The sequence below is a fragment of the Patiria miniata genome, unplaced genomic scaffold (genome assembly GCF_015706575.1).
Source record: "Patiria miniata isolate m_02_andy unplaced genomic scaffold, ASM1570657v1 HiC_scaffold_5, whole genome shotgun sequence".
Taxonomy (NCBI): Eukaryota; Metazoa; Echinodermata; class Asteroidea; order Valvatida; family Asterinidae; genus Patiria; species Patiria miniata.
In genome coordinates this window covers 29,939,597-29,964,333 of record NW_024037072.1, presented here as the reverse complement: position 1 = coordinate 29,964,333, position 24,737 = coordinate 29,939,597, and the positions used below count along the sequence as shown (strand labels likewise).

Here is a 24,737-nt window from a genome sequence, read left to right as displayed (position 1 = left end):
CTCCGAGAACTAATGCGAGCGCGGAGCGCGAAGCCCTTACGGCGTGGGGTCCGGGGCCCGCTTAAGGGCCCCAGGAAATTTTGGATTCTAGATGCTCTGTGGTGCAATCTGAGGCGATTCCTGGCCCCTTTCCCCCTGAATTATTTGAGCAAAAGTTGTTAAGCTTATAAGGATTAAAAAAATATATATATACTCTTGTTTTTACAAATTGTAAGCTACTGTGTACTTCAAAGTTGCAAACCATGTATTTTCGTCTGCATAATTTCAAGCATCGTATAAAAAAAAAGGAATTGTATTGACTTAGAAACTGTTGCAATGGGCGATGCGCTGGGGCATTTGCTCCAATGACTAATGCGAACGCGGAGCAGTGTCTTACGGCGTGGGGTTCGGGGCCCACTGAAGGGCCCCGGGAAATTTTTCATTCTATAGATGCTCTGTGGTGCAATCTGAGGCGATTCCTGGCCCCATTTCAGCAAAATATTGTGAAGATTATTAGAATTTTTTTTTTCATCATGGCTTCGGTTTGCGGTAACACCATGTTTTTTTTTTATATTTTTTTGTTTCTTCTGTTCTTCACTTGATAACCAAGTATTTTGGACTGCATAATCAGTTTCTTGCATTTTATTTTGGAAAAGGAATTGGATAGGCTTAGTTTGTAAACTGTTTGAAGGATGCCTAGGGCTAGGGAGATCTGCCCCGAGGACTAATAATAATGCGGAGCGCGAATGTCTTTCGGCGTGGGGTCCGGGGCCCGCCTAAGGGCCCCGGGAATTTTTTTGATAATTAGATGCTCTGTGGTGCAATCTGAGGCGATTCCTTGCCCCTCTTTCCCTGAGTTATTTGAGCAAAATGTTTTAAGTTAAATAAGGATTTTTTTCATTGGTTTAATATATACTCTTGCTTTAACAAGCCTTTTAAGTTTGTTCTGTTTTTCACTTGATAACCATTTTCGTCTGCATAATTGTTTTCTTGCATTTTATTTTTGAAAGGGAATTGTATAGACTTAGTTTGTAAACTTTTGCAAGGATGCTTTCTAATGTTTTGTATCAAGTTTAAATTTTCAGTTTATCAATAAGATAAGATTTTCTATGGAAATTTTCTACGGAAACGGACATGTTTTGGACTCCTTAAAAGCGCAGAAGAAATGCTGGCAAAGTGTTCGTACGAAAACCGTACCCTTGACCAATAGTGTGGTACACAAAGAGCAGCGTACAACGTGTATGTCGCGCTCATCGCGCTAAACACAGCACATCGGCTGTCACACGTGCGTGTTTTTCGTACCGGTACGTACGCTCATATGAATCGCATACACCGATATACTATGCAGAGTTACGTATGGAGTACGTACGGTGGCCGGGATCGCGGTTTATTTCGAAGCTTCTAGAGTTCCCTGTGTCATACGGCCAGTACACAATGTTTGCAGGCCGCTGATGTTAAATATCGGCACCGGTATTTTTGTTAGGTTGCCCTCTCCTTCCCTCCATTTCTCTCACCTCCCCCTCCTTTTCCCCCCTGTTTTATTCATTTTATTTTTTTGTGGACTTAATTTGACGGGGGGCACGTGCCCCCGCGGCCCACCCCTGGATCCGCGCCTGATGCTTGTGCGCGCTGCGCCGAATAACAAAACGAACAACTAATTTAAATTTTCATACGGTGCTTCTTAAGAAGCACCGTTGGAAATGCCTTCTTTCGTTGATTTCTTCAAAATGAGAGCTTGCCAGAAAGGATAATTTCACAGGGAGTTTAGTCCCCTTACTATCTTTCAACCAGTATGTTTTTCAACAATAATTACGCTGGTTACTTTTCGGATAGCTGCAAATGATGGACTATAGCTTTAATATAGCTCTATGGGTGTGACACACAACGTGTACATTTCATTGGATAAAAACAACTTGAAATGCGAAAGCTTATGCTACAAAATGTTCGCCGCGTTCAATGTAAATAACCTTTTTTTTCGATTTAAATCTCGGGAACGGTAAGAAATTATAGTTTCCTTTCAGCCATACCTTTGAAATAGGATAAGTAAACAATCCAAAACAAACTATAAATTACCACGCTCCTTCGTGACGCAAATGATATACCGGTTGGCATTTGACGCAAATGTTGTCTAATTGTTACACAATTTGCACGTGACCATTGTAGACTAGTAAAACCAAAGGCCGATATATACATTTTTTTATAAATCCGTATCATTTACGCACTGTGGTTTAGCAGTGTTTGCAATCCGATAGAATCTGACAGTCCCTCACATTTTCTGTCCCCTCTCAACAGCACAGTTATCTCCAAGGTGTGAATGCGGAAACTGGTGGATCATAAAATCTGCATGAGTTGTACTCTCTTCAAAAATGAATTGGGAAGTTACAGTTGGGTACAACTCGAGTGAAGTGATGGCACTTATGAACGATACCACCGTGGCCACGGAGGGCAGGTCGCCTGAGGACTTCGTCTTCAGCAGGGCGGCTATGATCGCCCTGACCGTAGTCATCTCCGTGGTGTCAGCCGTGGGAATACTGGGCAACGCCATGGTCATATTCATCGTGTTCCGCTACAGGGACATGCACACTGTCATCAACTACTCGTTCGCTAATCTAGCCCTGACTGACCTGACCTTGTTGCTATTGGATGGCGTGCCCACCGCGGCAGATACCATGGAAACCAACCTTTCAGCTAAACTTGGATGCAACGTTCCTATCTATCTACAATACGTAAGTATTGTTGTGTTGGCATAAAAGTGCTTGCATTTTATGTTCGGCATGTTTAGTTTTCTTTAAAGTCGCTTTCCCGTGCCCTTTCCGACTTTCATCCCGCAAAAATTTCCTTTTCTAAATTGCCATTTTAGCAATACCAAAGTTATTTACTTTTGATTGAGACTTTAACCTAAAACAGACGGCCATCAATGATTAGCAATTATTACTTTACAATTCTGAACTATTGGCTGCCAGACGATAATTCCGTTCTCGCAGGGTAGGCTAGCTCCCGCCCCACAATCGGTATTGCTAATGTACAGACCTGGATCCAGTCTGCTCGCAAAGCGGATGTGCCCCCCCCCCCCCAAAAAAAAGCCTTTTTTTTTTTAGAAGGTTGAAGACCTTAAAAAAAAACCCAGGGAAATAAAACATTTTCTTGTTGGAATAAAACATGCTAGTCGGAACGCAACTTTACGGTAAAGTTTGCATTGTATTTTCTTAGCAATGTGCATTTTAAAGGCATCATGGTATTTGGCCAATTTAAACCACAGAACTAATAAACCACGCATAGACACAAACTAATATTCATTCGCTGAGCAAAAAACAACCACAATAGCATGTAATACACAACTGCTTAGGACTGGTATTCGCTGAATACGCTTAGCTTAAAAAATATTCAGCCATATTTCTGCTTAGTGGTTTAATGAACCGATCGCGGTAGAATGGCGTTAGAATCGCGTCAACGCAGCTTGTGAAATTAATTATTGTCCAACTAGATAATATACAAATGGACGCGGAACGCGCAAAATCGGAGACAAAACTTTGTGTACAAAACTCCATAGGGTTGTCTATTAGGAGCGTGGCTTACTCGCAAAAGGCGATAGGTCAATTCGGCCCAGGTCGGAGTCAACTCATTTCAGGCCAAGTACATCAACCACCAATAATTTTGTTTTAAGCTGGCAATCAATCTCGATCAGATTTATTCAGCCTTACAAGCGGGCCTTTTTCGATCAATCATCGTACTTTTCGTTGCAATGACTTTTTACCAAGTTGCCTCCATTCAACTACTTCCCTTTAAATTCCCAGAACTCCACTTTGGTTTTACATACCCACTGGAAGTCACTATGGCCTTACTGTCCCCTCCGTACTGATAGCCAAATGAAGAGGCGATGTGAAAAAAGTGGAAAGCCGTATTCAATCATAGTTCCTTGGGCACATACTCCACATGAGCCTGCAACAGTGTATGCCCTTTATACACCACCCCAGGAGAGAAAGAGACCAAGAAGACAACGCACATCATACTAACTTACATTCAACGCTTGCTTGGAGATAGTGATGGCATGCTGCGACCAGACCAAATCGCTACACTTGCCCAAGATCGCAGTAAATGGAAGAAGCTTGTTGTTGACTGCTCCGGTGCCGAAGAATGATGATTCAATGATTTCAATCATAGGCTTACTTTTTGGGGAAAAATACAAGTATTTGTTGCCTCCCTCGTTTGAAGTGTCTCACGACGCACGTGTGACAAACGCAGCTTGTCAAAAGGGTGCATGATAGTGCATAACAGTGCATCACGGTGAATGCGGGCGAAAATATATAAATTGACAACACCAATTGATTCCCAGAATGGGACACGTGGCGTCAAAGTTAAGTAGCGAGATATTTAAATTAGCACTTTGACATTGAAATTGACTCGTCATCGGTCTACAGGTTTATTCTTTATATGTAAATTGTGAATTGTGATTTTGAACGGTTGAGGTTACTGGGCTTTATAGGCCTATGTCCTCTTCGCACAAAATGACATTTGCAACCATTCCATAATAGTTGCAAGATATCCAAGGGCACAGTGTACTCATCTGGTACCATGTTTTTAAGTCCTTCCGGCTCCCCCAATCACAATCAAACACTTGGTTATTCTTCAAATCGACATCTTCATTTTAAAATGCCCTTAATTTGTACATACGCATGGATTTCAAGAAATATCCCCTTCTCTTGATTACTAGCTCGTAGACATTGACACACACGATACACACATTCAGCGCTATCAATCATGTGAAATTAATGGTGTTTGGCAAGGACCCAGGACCTACAGTCTGTTGGTATAGCTGTTCATTCAATTGCTGTTCCAAATGCATGACGACCTTAGGACAAAAATACTTTGGCAGGTTCAAACTTGGCTCGTTGCAAATTTTGAATTGGTATGAGAGCAATACATCACGTTGCAGTTATAAATGAACACGGACATATGGCTGTCAAATTCATTAAGAAAACAGGTGTTGTGACAGGACAGTCAGCCTTTTTTGCATTAACAGAAATAACACAGGGGGAGTCAAGGAAGAAAGTGAACCGGATGAACGATTTTCCTCCTTTAAAAAGCAATTACATTTGACACACCAACGGAGCCTGTTCTTCCTGTTCTTCATGTTAAACGAGCATGTTCTTCCATCCACTCATTTGAAAAGAAGAATTAATGATATTGATCCATGCCATCAGAAGTGATGCATATTTCAGTAAAGGACAGCTGTCTTTGGAATACACCATTTGAAGCTTTTGAGCTGAGTGAGAAACACAGATTACAAACAGGTATTCAGATACAAATACTACGCATACGTGATATTTTCACAGTTACTAACAATAATATGTACTTTATCCCTATTTTAGTTTTATTAAATGGAACGAGCCACATATTATATTTGTTCTCATTAGGTAACTGTCTTTGTGACAGTAAGCATCGTTTTTGATAATCGTAGAAGTTTGAAGAGTTGAGATTATTGTCAGGTTTGTACCAGTATACGTATATTTTTAAACAAAGAAGTTGATGACAGCTTGACTAAGGAATTCACTGCATTTTTAAACCATAGACAACAAATATTTAACAGGGTATAACACCAAAAAGGTAATCCAAACATAATGGGTTAATATATAAATATTATGAACGTGAGCAATGTCAAAGTGGCTCCATCTGAAAAGTTCAATAATTATCTCTTTATTGTTTTGGATGATTGAGCAACATTGGTTTCAAAACAAAAGCCAATAAACCCCCTGTTTTCAAGTTTGCTGAATAAGCGGTGAGTTATTAAGCTGTCGGATGAATGCACTGTCGCTGTGGACAGTTATTGAAAGGAGTATATTATACAGATGTTGATGCATTAAAAAGGTACATAACAATGTTGTCCATGAATGAGTGATCATTCCAAATATTTTATTAATCATCACAAGGCCAAACACCTACTTATTCTAACTTTACCTGATTCAGTGGTGAACTGACCTATCCAAAAAAAGTGCGCAGTCGCAGTGGATTATGTCACGTGTTCAATGGGAGGAGAAAGACATGTTGAAAGTGTTTGAGCATAAATGTAATATCAAGTTTCATGATTACATCAATCATTTCAAAGATGTTTTCTTGACTAATTGAAACGATTCCTAGCTAATACTTAAAACTTAGCTTGGGCGTTGGCCAACTTGGCATGGCTATGGCTATGCCCATTGCAAGCTATGTTTGAAAGAGTTTTGAAATTTCATTGCTAGTTTGTGATGAAACAGAAAAAAACCTTTGGATTGGTTAATTACTTATGGACAACACGATGTACCATTTAAGCAACTCTAATATTCCCCTTTTAACGCACTGCCCACAGCTGTGACAACGCATTCTCCCGACAGCTTTTAGTCACCACTTATTGAGCAAATTTGGAAAATGAGGGGTTTTTGCCTTTGTTTTGCAATCAATGGTGGTCAGTCATCTGTGGCTGAAGAGATGTAATTAAGGTATCAATAAGCTAATGAACTTCCCTTTAGGATAAAGCCAATTTGATGTTGTACAACAATTCCTAACTTCTACACATGAGCCCTTTTATTCGAATTACTTTTAATTTATGTGAATACATGTACACCGTGTAGAGTGTAGCGAGAACATTGTACTTTGTTCATAGTGCAGCTACACTTTCTCGTCCTGCTTAGAAAATAGCAGCCTGTGGCTACTGGCGTTTAGGTAAAAGGACACTATTTTATGATCATCTGTAAATAAATGATCATCTGCAAATTTTCTTCCTTGACGTATTAATATGCTAATGTCTCTCATGTTACAACATGTCACTTCACCATGTCATGTTTGCTCTACAGTGCAAATCTGTATTAAAAAAGAAAATTGCCTTGATCACGCTTGAAACAGATGTTTTATTCAGCTTTTAGGCAAGTACACCCTCATGTCAAACCAAGTCACGTAACGTGCTATGTTTGCTTTACGGTGAAGAACCACTTTTTCTCCTTGAGTGCACTTAGGTAGGCCTAAATAGCACGATTTCAAGTACATGTATGAGGCGCAGAAAGAACCTGGAAACGTTCCCGCTACTCCCGTCCGCGGACAAAACTAGGGAAAGAATCTTTGCCCGAACACATAAATCCGTGACAAGAGTAAAGTATGGGGAAACGTTTACCAAGCTATGCATACGTTTCTACAGACTATGATAAATACAAGATGAGGATTGATAACGACTAGTTACATTGCGGCTAGGTCACTCGGTCTTGCTGTCTTCATCAATTTAAAAAAATCCATTACATCTTAGTGATAACTCACCGTAGTGGCGGGTGATCGAATGGTACGTGGGTTTTAAGGTAAGAGTCATTTACAGGGATGGAGTGCCGCGATCCGGCGCTGCTCGCGCGAATGCCTTGCCGGTTGTGTATCGCGCGGTAAATAAGGAAAAACAGTGTGCGTGACGTGTATGGATGCGGGTGTGGTGCGGTGTCATCAATCTATCAAAGGTCCAACAGAGTATTACTGTTTTCTTCCCACGTAGATGGAATTGACAGGGTGACAATTCACATAAAATATGTCGGTGATTGAGTTCATGGTAAAAAATACCCGGCAGGTTTGTTACACTATTCCTATCCATTGGTCATTCGGAATAGTCTGGTAGTCTGGCTTCCCAGTATACAATGACATAGCATGGCATGGAAATCAACAACTGTCAAGGACAGTTATAGGCGAACATTATATTAATTTAAGCTAGACCTTTTGATTTTGCTCTTTTGTTTTGTTTTTAAAAGAGAAAATTAACTTTGGTACAGTGGTAGCGCGATTAAAGTCCATTGGTTTCTGATGCATTATACGTATACTATGGGCAGCCCTTTTATGGTCAGCCGTTCGAACAGCCAGTTTTTTCTCAACGAAATTCAGATCACGTCTGGAATAAAAACACCGCTCTCAAACCTTCCGGAACGCCATTAACCCAATTCGTAATGGTGAACACATCGTGTAATTTGACTCAATTTGTTTTTCGCAGCAAGCTTGGTTCCTTGCTGGAGTTTCTTGAAAGTCGGTATTACAATGTATTCAAGAAAAGTTCTCGTTTTGCACTAAGTACAAATAAGTTGGATTACCGTATTGCCTTTTTATTAATGCAAATTGTAGTTTCGATCTATACAAAACTTTACAGCCTGGTCTTCCAAAGATATTTTGTTTTCATTATGTGCCACATATGAAGATTGATATGCATTTATTTTGCTTGTATATGGTCACAATTGCATTGAGTCTGCTACTTACATCACAAGGGCGGATTCATGGACGTGGGGATACTGGTTGGGATCGATAACCACCTTCACCCCCACTTCCACGTGACCACTGTTAACGTTTGGCACACATTTGCTGGAAACAATTTTCAAGCATTGTTTCTTAAAAAACATTTTAAGACTATATTGCAAATCTTATTTCAATGCTTTTGTCACCACGTCTTGACTTCAAAACCTCAGCAACCCTCTTGAAAACTCCCGGAGAAACTTATGTACCCCGTGCTTTTTGGCGATAGACCAAACCTTTTTCTCTCAAAAATCCAAAGTTGCGCATCTTTTCAAGTATTGACTTTTGCTAGAAGACAAACTCAGCCTAGTCGATTCAGTGTAAAATTGATCTTACCATCAACGAACCACGACAGTGTTTTTTCCTTTTTCATTCAATTATCTTAAAACGAAATAAACGATGCAAATGAAACTGTATTTCGAATCTCATCTCGAAAACATCTCATCTCGAAACATCCCCTACCCAAACTGCCAAAAAAAAAAAAATTAAAAAAATACAGACTGTTAATTTTGAAAGGGTTCAAGCAGAAAGACATAGATTGCGAAGATATCCTCAGGACCGTTAAATTGACATTTTTTTTTTATTCATTCATATGCCATTTACATGTTGTGACGCACGTAACAGGCGTGATATCTTGGAAAACATGTCTGAATATATATTCGCTTTTGAAATTGGACGGGATGAGATGCGTGGCCTGAGGTGATAACATCTGATAATACTGGGGGAGTGTATCGACGAAATCTGATACACCGAAGCATTAACTCTAGGTACGATTATATCTGTCTTATCTGCAGGTTTCTGCCGAGGTGTCATCTCTAACCCTGGCTTTTCTCTCTTACGACCGCTACCGACTCATAGTGCATCCGATCAAGACGCTCCAGCGGCGGTCTACCAGGGCCCTGATGAAAATGTTCCTCTGCGTGTGGCTAGGTAAAGAATAAAACACGAGCCGTGTACCCAGTTGTGAGGCAACGATTATTAGCGGAGTAGTTATGGTGGAAAAGAGGTAATTGCTGTTGAAAGTATCTACACATTTCGTGTAAGGTATCGTCGAAGTCATCTGTAATTCTGTACCAATGCACACAATGTTATCATCATGATTGCCCGCTGATATTGTCTTACTGGCACCAAATCGAAGTTATTTTTGAACGGGGAGGTTTCGAACACGTTGATCAAGTCAAGTTTTATCATAAAGGCCATATCACGTATTCGCACTGTTGAATGACAACGTTTGCAACATATAACGATATTTCTATCAAGTCTTGCAAGAAATTATAATAATTGCACTGGAAACAATGCTGACATAACCGAGTCACATAATATCAGGTTGGACTTAGTTGAAATCAGGCTTTAAAAAAATCAAACCATTTCCCCGTAAAAGATTCAACAAACCTGTACCTAGAATATGCCGGAAATACTTCTTTCACGACTCTTTCGAACCGACTAGTGAATAAGCAATTCTCTCAACTCTCACAGAACCACGAAAGATCCTAATTACTGATTAGAGGCAATGTTACGGGTTCAAATCGATCCTAAACTGACCGTTCCCAAAAAGAAACGAAACGTGAGGAAAGACTGCAATGTTAGGAAATCGACCTCCTGACAAAAAAATGGACTTCGAAACCAATTACTGTTATTAGTATTCAGTAGTTTTTTTGAAATGATGGTTAACATTGTTTACTGTTTTTCTTTTCTAATACAGTGTCCTTCATAACGCAGATCCCCACTGCACTACCTGCAGGTCTGACACCAGAGGGCGCATGCTCTGAATACATAGCTACCTGGGGCCAGGAGTACTTCTTTAGCTACACTCTAGTCTCCCTGTTCGTCATCCCTTCTGGCATCATCGTCATCTGCTACGTCAAGATAGGCCGCAAAATGCTGGAAGCCGGACCGCCGAGCAGCATGAAAGCCCATCGGCGCAGGCGAAGTGTCAACATCATCCTTGGTGTCATCGTGCTGTACGCCCTCTGTTGGATACCAGTCCACGTCGTTCACATGTGGGGGGCCTTTGACCCGGAGGTCACTGCCAGGAGTCCGCTGTACGTAGTGCTGCATACTGCCGCCAACGTCTTGATGTTCGTCAACAGTAGCGTCAACCCGTTTGTGTACGCCCTTACCGGCCCATCGTTTCGCAGCCACATCAGGTCGATTGTGGTCTCCATGGCTAAATGTCGAGCTAAAGATGCTTTTGCCGACCAGAGACATGAAAGTAATCAGAACCTGTACGAGGCCAAAAAGGCAGCCTTATCCCCGGGAGTTTCAGATCCCAAGACACCGGAAGATTTGCCCTCCGGTAGATCCGACGATGCATGCGAAGGTGTATACGAATCAACTTGGCTTTGAGGTTATTGTCACAGCTCAACGTAATTCTTCATGAAATGGCATTCAAGTGTGAACTGCCTTAACACTTTGCACTATCATCACTGACCTCGTTAAAAAACATTCCCAGGGGTGTGCGACCGATACTCAGACACTGACAAAATTTTTGACCTGACTTAAGTTTACTTTGCTACTGTCTAAAGTTAGCAGCTTTGGTGCACTTTTAGGCGTTGCGGCATATACGTTTGGTGAAGCTTAACTGTGTGATCGCACTCGATCGTTTGGTATAGATGAAAAAATCGACTTGGTCTGGCACTAAATGACTGTGCACGAAGTGTTCGTGACGTTAGGTAAACATTCGTTAATAGACGAACTTTAATCGCAGTCGAACGATCCTTTGCCAAACATGACTGCTGCAATGAACATGCAGCTTCGAAGTTGTCAGGCGGGAAACCATTTTGCAGCACATGAATGTGAACACAGCACACCGTAACGATATGAGAAGAATTAAGAGCGTTCACCGTCATTTATCGCTCGCACAAATTGCGACATTAAATTGAGTGCCCGTAAATAGGTTCATTCTCGACGCACAAGCGAAGGCCAACAGGAATTTGAGACGTCACGGACATTTTCGCTCTGCACATTCGCAAAAGTTGAATTCATTTCAACTCTGGCGGCAATCATGGCGAGAGTTTCATGGCTCCACATTTGCTTGAATGTCAAACTTGAGTGTAAAACTCCGGTTCAGCCAATCGGGCGAGATCGAATGACGGATGAGTAACAACACTGTGACGCCTGAAGAATGTAGCAATGGCTTAATGCGCCTATCAATAATTGTTTCCTCCACCCCCTCCCCTCGCGGGCTGCCCCACCCAAGACCTGGGGATTGTCACTTTTGAAGTAACAAAATCCCCAGCCCTCGGGAAAAATTTAAGGGACAATCCCCGACCATGCCCTGACATACATACATGGGGTGCACTAGTGATTGTTCAGTGTATAGTATACGCCAATGTTAACAATGTAATTTGAGAGACCAAAATCCCCACCCTGGGGCATGAAAAACGTGACCAAATCCCGACATCGGACCTGGGGCAGCGCGGGGGCGGGGAAGGCGTGGGGAAACATTCGATAGGCGCATAACCGTCACATAAAATTTTGTCAGCAATGAGATTAAAAAAAAAATAGTTTGTAGTTTCGCCATGTGACAAGAAAACTTTCGTGAGTTCTTTTCTGCATTCCATGGGGGACGTTGAACAATAGAGGACAATAGGATCCCCATTTCCCGAGATATTCCTAAAAAGTTAGTACAAACAAATGAGGGAAAATAGGGGGTCCCCGATTGCAGGCAAACACACAAATCGTAAGATTTACTCAATTTTTGTTAGAACCACACAAACTCATTTTTGTGTGTGTGTCACACGGAGCGACAGCAAATTTGCACTGTTATGCAAGTGAATACGTTAACGAACCTGAGCATTGGCGTAGCCGAGGGCGCCCTTTTCTATTTGTATTCGCCAGCGTTTACTCCCCCCGAAATATTTGTAGAGAGTGCCATTTTTTGTAAACAGTTTTTGTTAAACAAGTGCCATGTTTTTGTACCAGCGGCCTTGTACGAGGTCCTTTTTGGAATTTCTCGCGACCGTCAGCAATTGTGCCGCCCTGAAAAGCTCCACCTATTGTCCGATAGTGCTTAATACCCGTTAACAAACGTTTTACTCCCCAATAAAAATGACCTCGCTACGCCTCTGCTGATTGTCTCAGTTCTGAATCCGTGAGATCAAATGGATTCGTATGCAAAATGGCTGAAGCACGGGCTTGAAAAGAAAACCCAATGCTGTTTTTACGACATTTTCCACATATTTTTTTTCAATGAGGTTAGTCTCGAATTTGAAGTAGTACGTGCCCGAAGAAGTTTGTTTTTAACAAACACGCGGGGCGTCCTATGTCAAAATTTAATGGGGATGCGGTTTTTTTGACGAACCGAATTATTTCGCCAGCTTTGTCACGTTGTACTTCACTCTCTTTGTGGACATGCTATTCGTGTGAAGGTCACAACATTAAATGTGAAAAAAAAATGATTATGAAATGGCGGTTAAGCCATTAATGGGTTACGTATTATGGAAAAGGAAAAAAAAAGTGTGTTATAAAATTCCAGGGTGCTTTATAAGTCGGGTGATTTGGTAATTGCCATGGTACTTAAGGGGGTAGCCAAAGAGTCTTCAATGTGGCCAAGGGGCTAGTATTGTGTTGTGAAAAGGCATCGAAAACGCGGGTCGAAAAGGTACACAATTATTAAAAGTGAATGCGTTTATTCTGGATCACTACACTGCTGGCAATAATATACTTTATGCGTAGCAGCCATCTTAGAGGGCAAGTCCTTTGTTTTGCTAGGAAATGCATTCATGAGTGAACAATAACGCGCAGTCATTGCTACTACATTGAAAAAACAATATAAAAAGATGCTACGCATTAGGTCTATAAGAAAAACTCTATTATATGGGTCTGAAATGACAGGTTTAGCTCTAAAGTTTGAAACACAAGATTAAAACAATCGGAACATATTTGCATCAATATTTCCTTTTTTATGTTACCCAGATGAAGAGTCTCTATCCAAATCCTATCTCGACATAGATCTCTTGCATCCGACTTCATAACTGAGAAGTTGTCATTCCTCTGGCTTAGGCACAAATAGATTTTATATACAATCATTGTCACTGAAATTGAAAAACAAGAAAAACTTTTTCCCTCAGTGACGGTGTAGCGTGAATATCCGACTCAAAGAAATATTGACTTGTTGGTAGTATTGCGCATTCGTAAGTATGATAATTTGGAGAGTGACTGGTCACGTGCGAGCTATTAACCAATAATAGGTACAAGGAGTCCGATTTTCACAGGAGTCAGATTTTCATATGACAACGGCGCACCGTGCACGAGGTATATTTTTTAACCATGGTGTATGCCTGCTCACTTGTTGTCTAAACAGTTTTAAGTACCAGAGTATGTAAAAACTGTAAAATATATGTACAAACAGAGTATGTAAAAACAGTAGAATACGCATCTATATCCATACACCATATACACACACTGGGACCCAATTTATGGACCTGCTATAAAGCCAAAGATATTGCTTAGCCAATAGAACTATATGCTGGGACCAGACCCACAAGCAATACTCATGTCATCGAGTTCGGGCTGGTGACCTGTTGTTTCCAAAAGCTGATAATATCCTGTGCTTATAGCAAATTCCTCTGCTTAGCAGCTCCGTAAAAAGTGACCCAGAGGTCATAAGGGCAACCATGCACTGGCCGTCCTCAGACACCATATATCAGTATATGCCTGCTGGAAATGGTCCAATTAAATAATAAGCTCGGAGGTCACAGAAATAAAACATCCTTTTACGACCAAACCAAATTTCCGAATTTCTGCTAGCAGAAAAGCGGAAATTGCGTTTACGTCAAAACCAAATTTCTAAATTTCTACTAGCAGAAAATCGGAAATTGCTTTTACGACCAAAGCAAATTTCCGAATTTCCACTAGCAGAAAATCGGAAAATGCGTTTAAGACCAGAGCAAATTTCCGAATTTCTTTTAGTAGAAAAATGAACGTTTGATACCATTAACCAAATTTCTTTTGTTTGACTCCATAGGTCGTATGGGGTAAGAAACCCTCATCTGAGTCGAGCAGGTCGACTGGTTGTGTATGTACCAAAAAGTAATTGTGTTTGATGATCTAGCCAACAAAAGTCGGAATGACATAAAAGCAATTTTTTTTAAAGACAACACTAAGGGCGGATCCAGAACACCTTTTTTGGGGGGGAGGGGGGAAAGAAAAAATGTGGACCCCAAAAAGTGGGTCCCATTACAAATTAATAAGGGCTTGGGGTTCGGGGCCCGCTTAACGGCCCCGAAACATTGTTTTGGATTGTAGTTGCTCTGTGGTGCGATCTGATCACTTTAACAAAATCTTTTTGAGGAAAAGATAGTGGTGTGCGCAATGACTGCCTGTACTGCAACGTCATTTAAAACAAAATTAAAATTGGGCTCCTTTGGTTTTTGGGTGGGGTGGGGGGGGGGGGTCGGGGGTCATGGCCCCCGTTGTCCCCCCTGCATCCGCCCTTGGCAGCGCCAACTTGTTCTTTTATTAGAATTGTAGCCTATATTTGGCGACTAACCAAACTTCAGCCGCGTTCACTCTGGACTTCATTTTTAAGGAGACTGAAAACAACCCCCTAGTTTGCTCAAGGTTTATACAAAATCATTAGTCAAGTTCCTCCCCTATCGTTTTTAAATATTAATTTTCTTTAAGGCCTATCATTAAAATTCTGCTGATGAGGGTTTCTTTAATACCCCAAACGACTTATGGAGTAGCCCAAAAAAATCTCCACCTTGATTTTCTACTAGTACAAACAATTGAAATCTGGATCATTTTTCTGCTAGTGAAAATTCTGAAATTTGGTTTGGTCGTAAAAGCAATTTCCGATTTTCTGCCAGCAGAAATTTGGAAATTTGGTTTGGTCGTAAACGCAATTTCCGATTTTCTGCTAGCAGAAATTCGGAAATTTGGTTTGGACGTAATCGCAATTTCCGATTTTCTGCTAGTAGAAATTCGGAAATTTGGTTTATTCGTAAACTCTCTTTCCGATTTTTTTCCAGTAGAAATTCACAAATTTGGTTTGTTCACTTTTGGACCACTTATGTACAAGAAAATAAATAATCCAAATTTTTGATAATAGAAAAATGAAAATTCAGAAAGAGGACTTCATTTCAACCATAATTCTGTTTTTGTCCTTGAGAAAACGGGTTCTCCACTTGTGGTCTTCCATAGTCGCCGGTCGATCGCCCGGCCAGTGTCCTGGTACGTAGGCATAGTCGAAACGTTGGGGTGGGCCGTCCGGTGGAGATGGGGTAGGCGTCAGTGGAACCTTAATTAACCACCTTTCCGGCGCACACTAATTGGCATATACGGCTGCATCAGCTCCGCCGATATTAATATCGTACACCGCTTCTGGGACTGCATAGATGTGTGTATCAGTGAGGGCAGAAGGTATATCCGGGGCCCGAACTGTTCTCTGACTGTTACTTTTCCTGCACCTAGAGCAAATAAATAGAAGATTGTTCGGTTCTTGAAAAGAACAGACTTCAAGGGCAACATAATTGCCCTAAATAACACCAGTTCTTCGTAAAGTTGAATCAGAGCAATCATGCAAAGTTCAATGGTAAAAGTCCTTTCTGGCTGAACACGCCTGAAATGCCATGTTTGTTTCACATTTGGAAGATTGACTGTTTGCTTTGTAAACCTGAAACCGATATCACTGAGCTAAGGAGAGCTTTGCTTAGCAAAAACAGGTTACCAGCCAACATTTCGTGTCATGTTATTGCTGTTGACTGGTACTCTGGCATTGCAGTTAAGCCTTCATTGCTGAAGCAGCCTCAAGCGTTAAATGCAAACCTATAATCTGATTGATGCCTCCTCTGGCATCTTTAGCCTTGCGGTTGGCGAATAAAGAAAATGAGCTCACCTTCTGATGAGAAAAATAAGAAGCAGGATCACCACGAGGAGAACTCCTCCAGCCGCTGCTCCTCCTGCCACCTTCCCCACTAGCGTGTCAATAGCTTGAGATAAAATAAAAAATATTATAGTTTCCCTCACTCGGCATTTAGAACCTCAGTGGGCCACTATTAAAAGTAAAATAAAGAACAATTAGGGTTCTTCATATTGCTATATCACTTCAACGAACTTTGAACGAACGAGACAAATTGGGTCACATTTTCAAAAAAATTAGCCTCCCCCAACCCAAAAGTTGTACACGCTCCTACACGCAACTGATCATGAAAACTGTTTTATTTTTTAATGAAGTTGATGTGGAAGTAATACATGTATTTCAGTAACTGGTATGACTGGTACGAACATAAATTAATAAACCACAGAACACCAAGTCCTTATGGTTGAATTTAAATAAATTAGTAGTTTTCGCCCGGCCTTTCTGGCTATGGGCTCCGTGCGCACACGAAAGAGGATGCGTTTTTACCTCTATGCTTTGAAGAGCTCCGTGGACAGCGTGCACTGGTTCGCGCGCGAAGTACGCATGACTTCCTGAATGTGCCAAAGCTATAGCTATGGGCGTCGCCAGGATTTTTTCTAGAGGGGGGCAAAAAAAAATTTTGCCAAAAAATGCTTGTATTTCTCAACACATTCTCGAATTATCAGTTTTAGAGGGGGGCAGGGACATTCCCCCCCCCCAACTCATTAAATTTACACCACTTTGTCTTCGCGCCTCTTTTTTCTTTTTTCTTTTTTTCTTCTTTTTTCTTGCTTTTTTTTTTTTTTTTTGCTCTTCCGGTGGGGGGGGGGGGGGGGGGGGGGGCAAGTGCCCCCCTTGCCCCCCTCCCCCCTCGCGACGCCCATGGCTATAGCCATCGCGTCTCCGCGTGCACGTCAGGCGTCGTCGGCGCGCGAATACGTTCGAATTCAACTTGCGATGGTCTCCGAGACTAATCTCCGCCTCCAATAACTTTGGAAACATTCGAAATACGCAGTGGATGGATCGGGAACCAGTCTAGGTCACCCCAAACTCTCCTTTTCTGGCCGTTGACGGGGTACGTGTGCACGGAACCCATAGATCGCAAGCTGCATACTTTCGTATCCTTGAGATGCAACTGTAGGCCGACAAATAATGACTATCGTCTTTGGTGGCAAACGAATAAGTCAAAATGGCTACAATAGCTTGTTTAAGCAATAACTAGACTAATTGCCCTTTCGACTAACCCGTTAGTCACATCGACAAATACTTGCTATCAAAAATTACCTTCCAATGAATGACTAAGAATATTATTCGTCACATTTTCGAAAAATGTGGCCGTCTCAAGAACCTGGATTTTTTAAAGCTCGCCCAAGGAGTGTCATTATGAAAAATAGCGCCGCCACCAGTCTGTGCCTTGAAAATGGACGCCACTGTGTATTTTGAAACGCTATAGGTTCCAGACCAATAAATACACAGCACTAGACCTGCATTGATAATCAAGACGTTAGTGCACTCCCAAAAATGAGGACAAAATTCTGCAAGGTGTTTGATACAACCAAGCCTCAAAATTAAAGCTTACTTCACCATAGCTTGGTAAAGCACTTTTAGGGCCCAATTTCATCCAACTTTCACTGAGATGGAAGCTTGCAGTCATAACTGCAAGCGTGCATTTCTGTGAAAGTTAGATAGCATTGGGCAAATTGGCAAGATGGATCCATTCTGATCTACCACTGTACCAGTTACTACACGGCTTTAGCACAGCCTCCAGTCTATGCCAGTTCTACTACCCAGTCCCAGTTCTACTACCCACGGCTCACGGCACACTGAGTTAATCATTGTCATCATTGTAACCTGTGAACAATCATCTGTAAACCTGTCACCAGCCTCCTGACGTACCCTAACTTCCACAGTCATTTCATAATTCAACGATGGACCAGGTATTCAAACAGGAATGTGCCAATTTTGTAGACAACTTACCTTTAGTCGTTGCAGCTAGAGTGGGAATCGTTACAGTGGAAGCTGCAGAAAGGGTGGTTGTCGTTACAGCGGGGTTGGTAGTCGTTGTGGCGGGGGTAGTAGTTGTTGCAGCAGGGGTGGTTGTCGTTACAGCGGGGTTGGTAGTCGTTGTAGCGGGGATAGTAGTTGTTGCAGCAGGGCTGGTTGTCGTTGCAGCTGGGTTAGTAGTCTTTGTGGCGGGGGTGGTAGTCGTTGCGGTGGGGGTGGTTACAGTAGCTTTAATAAGAACAAAAATATATTTGCTAATTCGAGAGGTGATACGTGATGAGCTCACAGGAGGCACCGAACGTCAGATTAACGTTGGATTATGGTCGTATCGTGGTCGCAACGTCGGATCAACCATTTCTAACCAGAAATCAACTTTGTTTGTGTCCACCTAAAGACAACGTTGTAATTTAAACGTCTGACGGACGTTGTTTTTAGTACCAGCACGGCTATGCATGGTAGTCCTCATGCACAACCCTGCGGTATGACCTAGCATTCCGAGCAAACCTCGATACTGCATGAGTCTCTGGCAAGCCTGAATATCCGTTAGCAATTGAACAACTTGTGCAACTTTCAACAATTATATCGTCCTGCATCATGTATGCCGTGAATTGTCAAGATGATGATCTGCGATGGAACGTTATTAACATTGGAGATGTTCTCACTTGATCTGTAACCTCAAGATACCACAACAAGATCTGGACAAGAACAAGTTTTGGATTGATCCGATAATATCATGATTGTTCATAAGGCATGATAATGTGTCGGCTTTTGCAACGTACCAATGTACGAAAGACCAGTACATTCAGTAGTAACAACTCAGAATCCGACTTCTCACTGAGTTTCACTACACTACATAAGCCCTACTATTTGGCAACTTGCACCACCAGACGGCTTGATGTTGTTTACATGCACTCATCTTCAAAAGAGGATTAAAGCTTATATATCAGTGCTGGCTGTGATTTGGCGTATGGCTCATAAATTATAGACGTCAGATTTTATTTCCCAATGACCTCTGATGTAAAAAAAAAATTGATCAGCTCATCAATCTTGAAAATTTCCAACCAATAACATAATTGATTGGGACTAACCAGTCAGATTAACACCACTATTTTCAATTTTGACCATTAACTAACGTAAGAATATTATTACACCCTCAAAACATTGTGTGGTAAATTTTTGTTGAGTAATTGGTTAGGTAAAATTATTGAACAATTATTGATTTAAACTCCAAAACATTGCTACGCATCACTTGTGTAATACCAAATACCTGTGATACCCATCCACAAGGTAGAATTTGCTGAACAACGCCAAGCCTGCGAATCTTACTTCGAAAAGGTGACCTCGCGTTTTAGTTGGACAGAAGTTTTCGCTGTACGAGGTACATGGCATTTTATGCGCACGCACGTTGTGGGAGTTGCTCAAGATGGAGGATGTTCGCGTGACTTTGTAGGCTTGTGGATTGGCAGAACTCATCCCCGTTTTTGAAGGAAAGTTTGAACTTCGAGAGTTTTCGCTCACGACATGTAGCCTTTTACGTATCGTAGACTATGTTGGTGTGTATAAACGTTCGATCATCATGTATGGTCCACGTTCATTGCTCTTATCAGCGCATGCTTTCACAGTGTAAGTTACTGTGTGCAGCTGCAGCACCGACCGGCACCGGAGGCTGTACGTCTTGCATGCAACATGCAACTTGTCGATTCGCGCTGTTATGTGCTTGTAAACAATACATCCATCAAATTGTTTGTACAAATAAAATCGTTTAAACAACAAACTGGCTATTCTTTGCAAATGAAATGATATGTCGATTGCTGTAATTTTTGTCCTTAAGCAAAAATAGAAATAGCAGCGAAAAAAACATAATCAATAAGGGTAAAAATAAATGGTTTTGCATATTTTGAGAAACACTTTAGTAAAAGGTAACACAACCTATGTCTAAATGTTTCACCCCACAAGGGCTAGGCAAGAATTAATCAACATGATGAGTAAACGCAAATGTTACTCCTTTTGGAGTACTTCCTAAAACAAGTAAGAAAGGAGAAGATTAAGTAATTTCCTGCGTAAATTAGTTACACAGTTCAGGAGTAAAATTTGACACAACAGAAGCTGCGTCAAGTTCACCCCCATAACGACCATGTTCCCTTCTTACTGCCATAAAGAGGGCAATTTTACCCAATATTGCCTATTATCGTTAATGTCTCCAAATAATTTCCTCAGCTATGCACATTTATATATAGCAATACAAATGAAATTTGAAATACACTTAGGTCAATTTTCTGAATTATATTTGCACCAGTCTACTTTAACAACATACTGTTTATTGTATAGACTGCATCTCAATAGGTGACCTTCCAACTTTTGACTGGTTTTGCACTGGGGGTCACATGTGGTTATAAATGTTTAACTTCATTCAACGCGCTCTTACCAAGTGATACAATGCTTCGAGCTGATAGAGAAAACCCTTTGTATCTGCTACTACTATCAGATATGAACCTCAGCCACATTGCATTGCCGGTTGAGAGCGTATCAGGCGGGAGACTGCTCCCACTCCAACGGAACACCCTAGTGGAGGAGTCAGTAGAGTCGCGGCCATTGCCAACCTCCAGATAATCAAAGTCTATCTCCGTGTTGAAAGCGTGGAAACTGAGGACGATTCTAAAGTCCTCCGCTGTTTGGATAACCCACTGGATGTCCAGATTGCTCTGGTAGTTGCTGGGATAGGATGGCGAGGTAATGTTGATTGACTGGTTTGCCGCAAGATTGTTCAGCTCTGTGGAGGAACATTACAGAAGATTAATTGAGTGAGAAATGGCGGCTTTATACTGGTAAGCCAATCAATTGATTTTAAAATGCTTTTGAAATTCTGAATATCGAGTTTCAATCCTTACTTATTTCACACCTCGTGCCTATAAACCCGTTGAGACATTCACAGGTAAAGCCAGACCATCCCATAGGTTGACACGTCCCGCTGTTCAGACAAGAGTTCAATACGCAGCCTAGTTGCAACGAGAGAAAAATAAAACCAAGCGACTGTTAATGTGTTTTCAAGTATTTAAGACACCATCAGTAACATCAAAAAAACACATTTCGTGTTGTGTAGAAATGTTTGATGCATATGCGTAAATGTATATGTCACCCACTTTTTGGAAACAGGATTTTGGGGTCATCGGAAAAGACATTGAGTAAGTTTCCATTGATATAGAATATGGAAATGGGGTGCATACCTATGTTCTCCAGTACCTATGTTCCCCGAAATCCTTACTCTATATAACCTAAGCTATAACCCTAACCCTAACCCTAACCTAATCCTAAGGATTTCGGGAACATCGGTATTGGGGAACATCGGGTAGACCCCATGGAAATAGAACAGTTATAAATATGTTCAGTTCCCAAATATCAGGCTCCGAAAAGGTTTGTTCAAAATCTACAAATTCGTTGTTTCCAAAATAAGCTCCTTAGCTACATACATTAACTACAAAGCAATTGAACTGAAATTTGGAATGAACGTTAATCGATTTTCTTAATTTTGATGTACACTATTCCATCAAAATCTATTTATCATAGACTACGCCTCAATGTGTAGTCTTGCAAATTTCAAATGGTTTTGCACCGAAAGGTCTCATATGGTTATAAATGTTTTACTTGATCCAACGCTTTGAGCTGATAGAGAAAAGCCACTCCTGGTGCCAAAACCATCAGATGTGAACCTTATCCACATGGCATTGCCGGTTGAGCGCGTATCAGGGGGGACACTGTTCCCACTCCAAAGGAGCAACCTTGTGGAGGAGTTTGCAGAATCGATACCATCTCCAGCACTCAGATGGTCGTTTCTCTCCGTGATAAAAGCGTAGAAACTGAGGAGGATTCTAAAGTCCTGCACTGTTTGGATGATCCACTGGATGTCCAGATTGTTCTGGTAGCTGCCTGGATAGGATGGCGAGGATATGAAGTCAGTACCGTTTGCTGCAAGATTGATGTGGTTCGGCTCTGTGGTAGAATACACAAAAGTATTTACTTGACGGTGTGAAATGGCGGCAGTATATTGAAAAAGTAATGCCAATCAATTATTCCAATGATGTTGCATTCAAAATTATATGATCGAGTTAATTGATGCAATGTTGGTGGTATGATGAAGTTTCAACCATTAATTTGGGTTCATGTTATTTTATCTATTCTTTCTTCTTGATCGTTTAGCTTTGTCATGAAAAAGATTAAAACTGCTGCAAACTGCTCACTGACTGGATTAACCTGGAATATACAAATCAAAAAATTAGAGCGGCCTAATATTGCATCCTTAGTAAGGCCTTTTTCAGAGGCACATGACAGAAACAAACATGTTAGGGGACACACAAGCATGCACGGTTGGAGGGAGAAATACGAATGAGGATAGGAGGGGGAGGCAGGCCAGTGTGGTTGGAGATCAAAGGGGATACGGGAACACAGGAGTGGTGTGAAAGGAACAGAAGGGAGAGTAAAGAAGAGTGGCTAGAAAAGGAGTCAGACTTGTATTCAATTCATAATTTGCTACACAGCATCACATGGACGAAATAAGCAGCTCACACAAAAATCATATTGTGGAAAAGCACTATGTTCTATTCTTGAAACAGACATAGCTCTAGCTCTAGTTATGTTTTGCAAGTGACTGAAAAGCACTAAATCCCAAAATCCGAAACGGCGTTTTGTCAGTGGCAACGGCTGCGGCTAGCTATGGACATCACGTGAGGATCGTGATGGCTAGAGGTTGATTGAGCGTTCGATTTGCCTGGCTATGTCGTCGCCAACCCGTCTGCCTTTACCCGAGTCGCTCCGGGTGAGTTACTCGAACGTTATGCACCCAATGGTCAATCCTAATTGGCGACGCTGACTTTCTGGGATACCCGGATGGAGCCCGGGTCACGTGATTAGTGATTGAGCCTGTATATAATTATTGTCTGAGCTGCATGAAGCCCGGTTCATACTTCATGCGAAAGCGAATGCGAAGCGAAGATGATGTCATGAAACACTCGCTGCGAAATTCGTCCGAGTTGAATTCACTTTCGCAGCGCGAATACTTGCCATGTCGTCACAAATTCGCGTTCGCTTTCGCTTTTGCGCCGAGTATGAACCGGGCTTAACAAATTGGGGCCATAGAAATAAAATCCGGAACAAAAGCAAACTCACCGGTCTGTGCCATTATTAATGACGGAAGAAGCAGAAGTCCAGTAAGAACACCAAACGCCTTGCTTGGGAAACGTAGCATTGTGGATGAGGTTTCCAGTATCTAATGGAATGAACCAAAAGCCTACCTGTAACACTTATTAGTGGACGCGATGAAATAACAGGAAGAACAAAAAAGGAATCGCAAGATTTTATTGAGAAGTAATTTCCAGTTCCATTGTATAAATCCAGGTTAATTTAATACTCGTTATTTTTTGACAAAGAGCAAACAAAACTACGATTCGCTGTTCCCGTAAAATTGACTTTTACAAAGTCGGAGTCCCGGCCACAATCATTTTTTCCCCTGCAATCCAGTATAGAAACTGACCATAATGCGCATGCGTCAGTTGTGAACGCACTGGTTTTTATTACTTTACTGTACGCACAGTCCCCCTAAAGCAGTTGTCGTAACCCAGGCGCCCCCTCCACTGGAATACCCTGCTTTGGGGTAGCTGCTGTTTATTTGAAAGTACCGTGTATGCGAATACATGTAGTCTGAAATTATCATGATGTGAGTTTTGAACAGCGTCCCATTAGAAAATTGTGTCCAGCCCCATGGGCGTCGCAAGGGGGGGGGGGGGACACTTGGCCCCCCCTGGAAAAAAAAAAGAAAAACAAAAGGAAGAACAAAAAAAGAAAAAATTGAAAAGAAAAAGAGGCGCGAAGACAAAGTGGTGTAAATTTAATGAGTTGGGGGGGGGGGGGCAAAATGTCCCTGCCCCCCTCTAAAACTGATAAATCGTGAATGTGTTGAGAATTACAAGCATTTTTTGGCAGAATTTTTTTTTGCCCTCCTCTAGAAAAAAAATCCTGGCGACGCCCATGTCCAGCCCCTCCCACTGTAGCATCCATCCCCCTCTCACTCGCCCCATAGGATGACAACCCTGGCTACGCCGCTGCTAGGCACATAGGCCTCTCTTCTAGAATCTAGTAGATTCCTAGCACCATTTAGTTCCCACCCCGACATTGATTGGCGCGATAATTACTCGAAACCGTCGATATTCAGGGCATTAAGAGTACGTTTATATTCTTCTTTTAATCACCTCAAGCCCCCCAGCCCCCCCCCCCCCTTGGTTGCGCCACTGTTTATGCAATGTTCCCTTAAATGTTACCAGATGTTTCACGATTAAATATCGATTAATATGGGCGGATCAAGAAATTTTCGCGGGGGGGGGGGCATGATCAGAATTTTCTTTTGAATACTATATTACAAAATAGTTTACAAATACCCCCTAAACAAGTTGGCTCTGTCAGTATTTTGTGCACAGACGGACATTATTACCAGTATAATTGTTTTTGGTGTCACTGTCAGAGCATGGTGGGGGGGGGGGGGGTCGGATTATTGTTAAGGAATTTCTATGCAAAAAATTGTGACAGAGCTGGTTTTTTTTTTTACCCCCTCCCCCGGATCCGCGCCTGTATAGGGCCTATT

General features: G+C 41.7%; 2 protein-coding genes across 2 annotated transcripts; one reads left to right on the top strand and one right to left on the bottom strand.

The window, feature by feature from the left end:
* The first annotated feature begins 2,280 nt into the window (after positions 1 to 2,280).
* Positions 2,281 to 11,608, top strand: LOC119740522 (bombesin receptor subtype-3-like). The gene is made up of 3 exons (XM_038215863.1): positions 2,281 to 2,705; positions 9,057 to 9,192; positions 9,965 to 11,608. Exons 1-3 carry the CDS (start codon positions 2,346 to 2,348, stop codon positions 10,606 to 10,608), a joined length of 1,140 nt encoding a protein of 379 aa, XP_038071791.1. The 5' UTR covers positions 2,281 to 2,345; the 3' UTR covers positions 10,609 to 11,608.
* Positions 11,609 to 15,156: 3,548 nt separating this feature from the next.
* LOC119740417 (dorsal-ventral patterning tolloid-like protein 1) lies at positions 15,157 to 23,367 on the bottom strand. Its single transcript, XM_038215717.1, has 7 exons — positions 23,270 to 23,367; positions 21,752 to 22,096; positions 20,998 to 21,105; positions 20,535 to 20,879; positions 18,083 to 18,337; positions 16,103 to 16,196; positions 15,157 to 15,674 (listed from the first exon to the last, which is right to left on the bottom strand). Exons 1-7 carry the CDS (start codon positions 23,346 to 23,348, stop codon positions 15,533 to 15,535), a joined length of 1,368 nt encoding a protein of 455 aa, XP_038071645.1. The 5' UTR covers positions 23,349 to 23,367; the 3' UTR covers positions 15,157 to 15,532.
* Between the last annotated feature and the right edge of the window lie 1,370 nt (positions 23,368 to 24,737).

Bases quoted from the DNA above. Each gene is read 5' to 3' on its own strand.
- LOC119740522 (XM_038215863.1), top strand. From the start codon at position 2,346: ATGAATTGGGAAGTTACAGTTGGGTACAACTCGAGTGAAGTGATGGCA. The intron at 2,706-9,056 runs GTAAGTATTGTT...TCTTATCTGCAG, and splicing joins TTCCTATCTATCTACAATAC to GTTTCTGCCGAGGTGTCATC. The intron at 9,193-9,964 runs GTAAAGAATAAA...TTTCTAATACAG, and splicing joins GTTCCTCTGCGTGTGGCTAG to TGTCCTTCATAACGCAGATC.
- LOC119740417 (XM_038215717.1), bottom strand. From the start codon at position 23,348: ATGCTACGTTTCCCAAGCAAGGCGTTTGGTGTTCTTACTGGACTTCTG. The intron at 18,338-20,534 runs GTAAGAGCGCGT...TTCTTATTAAAG, and splicing joins TCGAAGCATTGTATCACTTG to CTACTGTAACCACCCCCACC. The intron at 15,675-16,102 runs GTGAGCTCATTT...TATTTGCTCTAG, and splicing joins CTTATTTTTCTCATCAGAAG to GTGCAGGAAAAGTAACAGTC.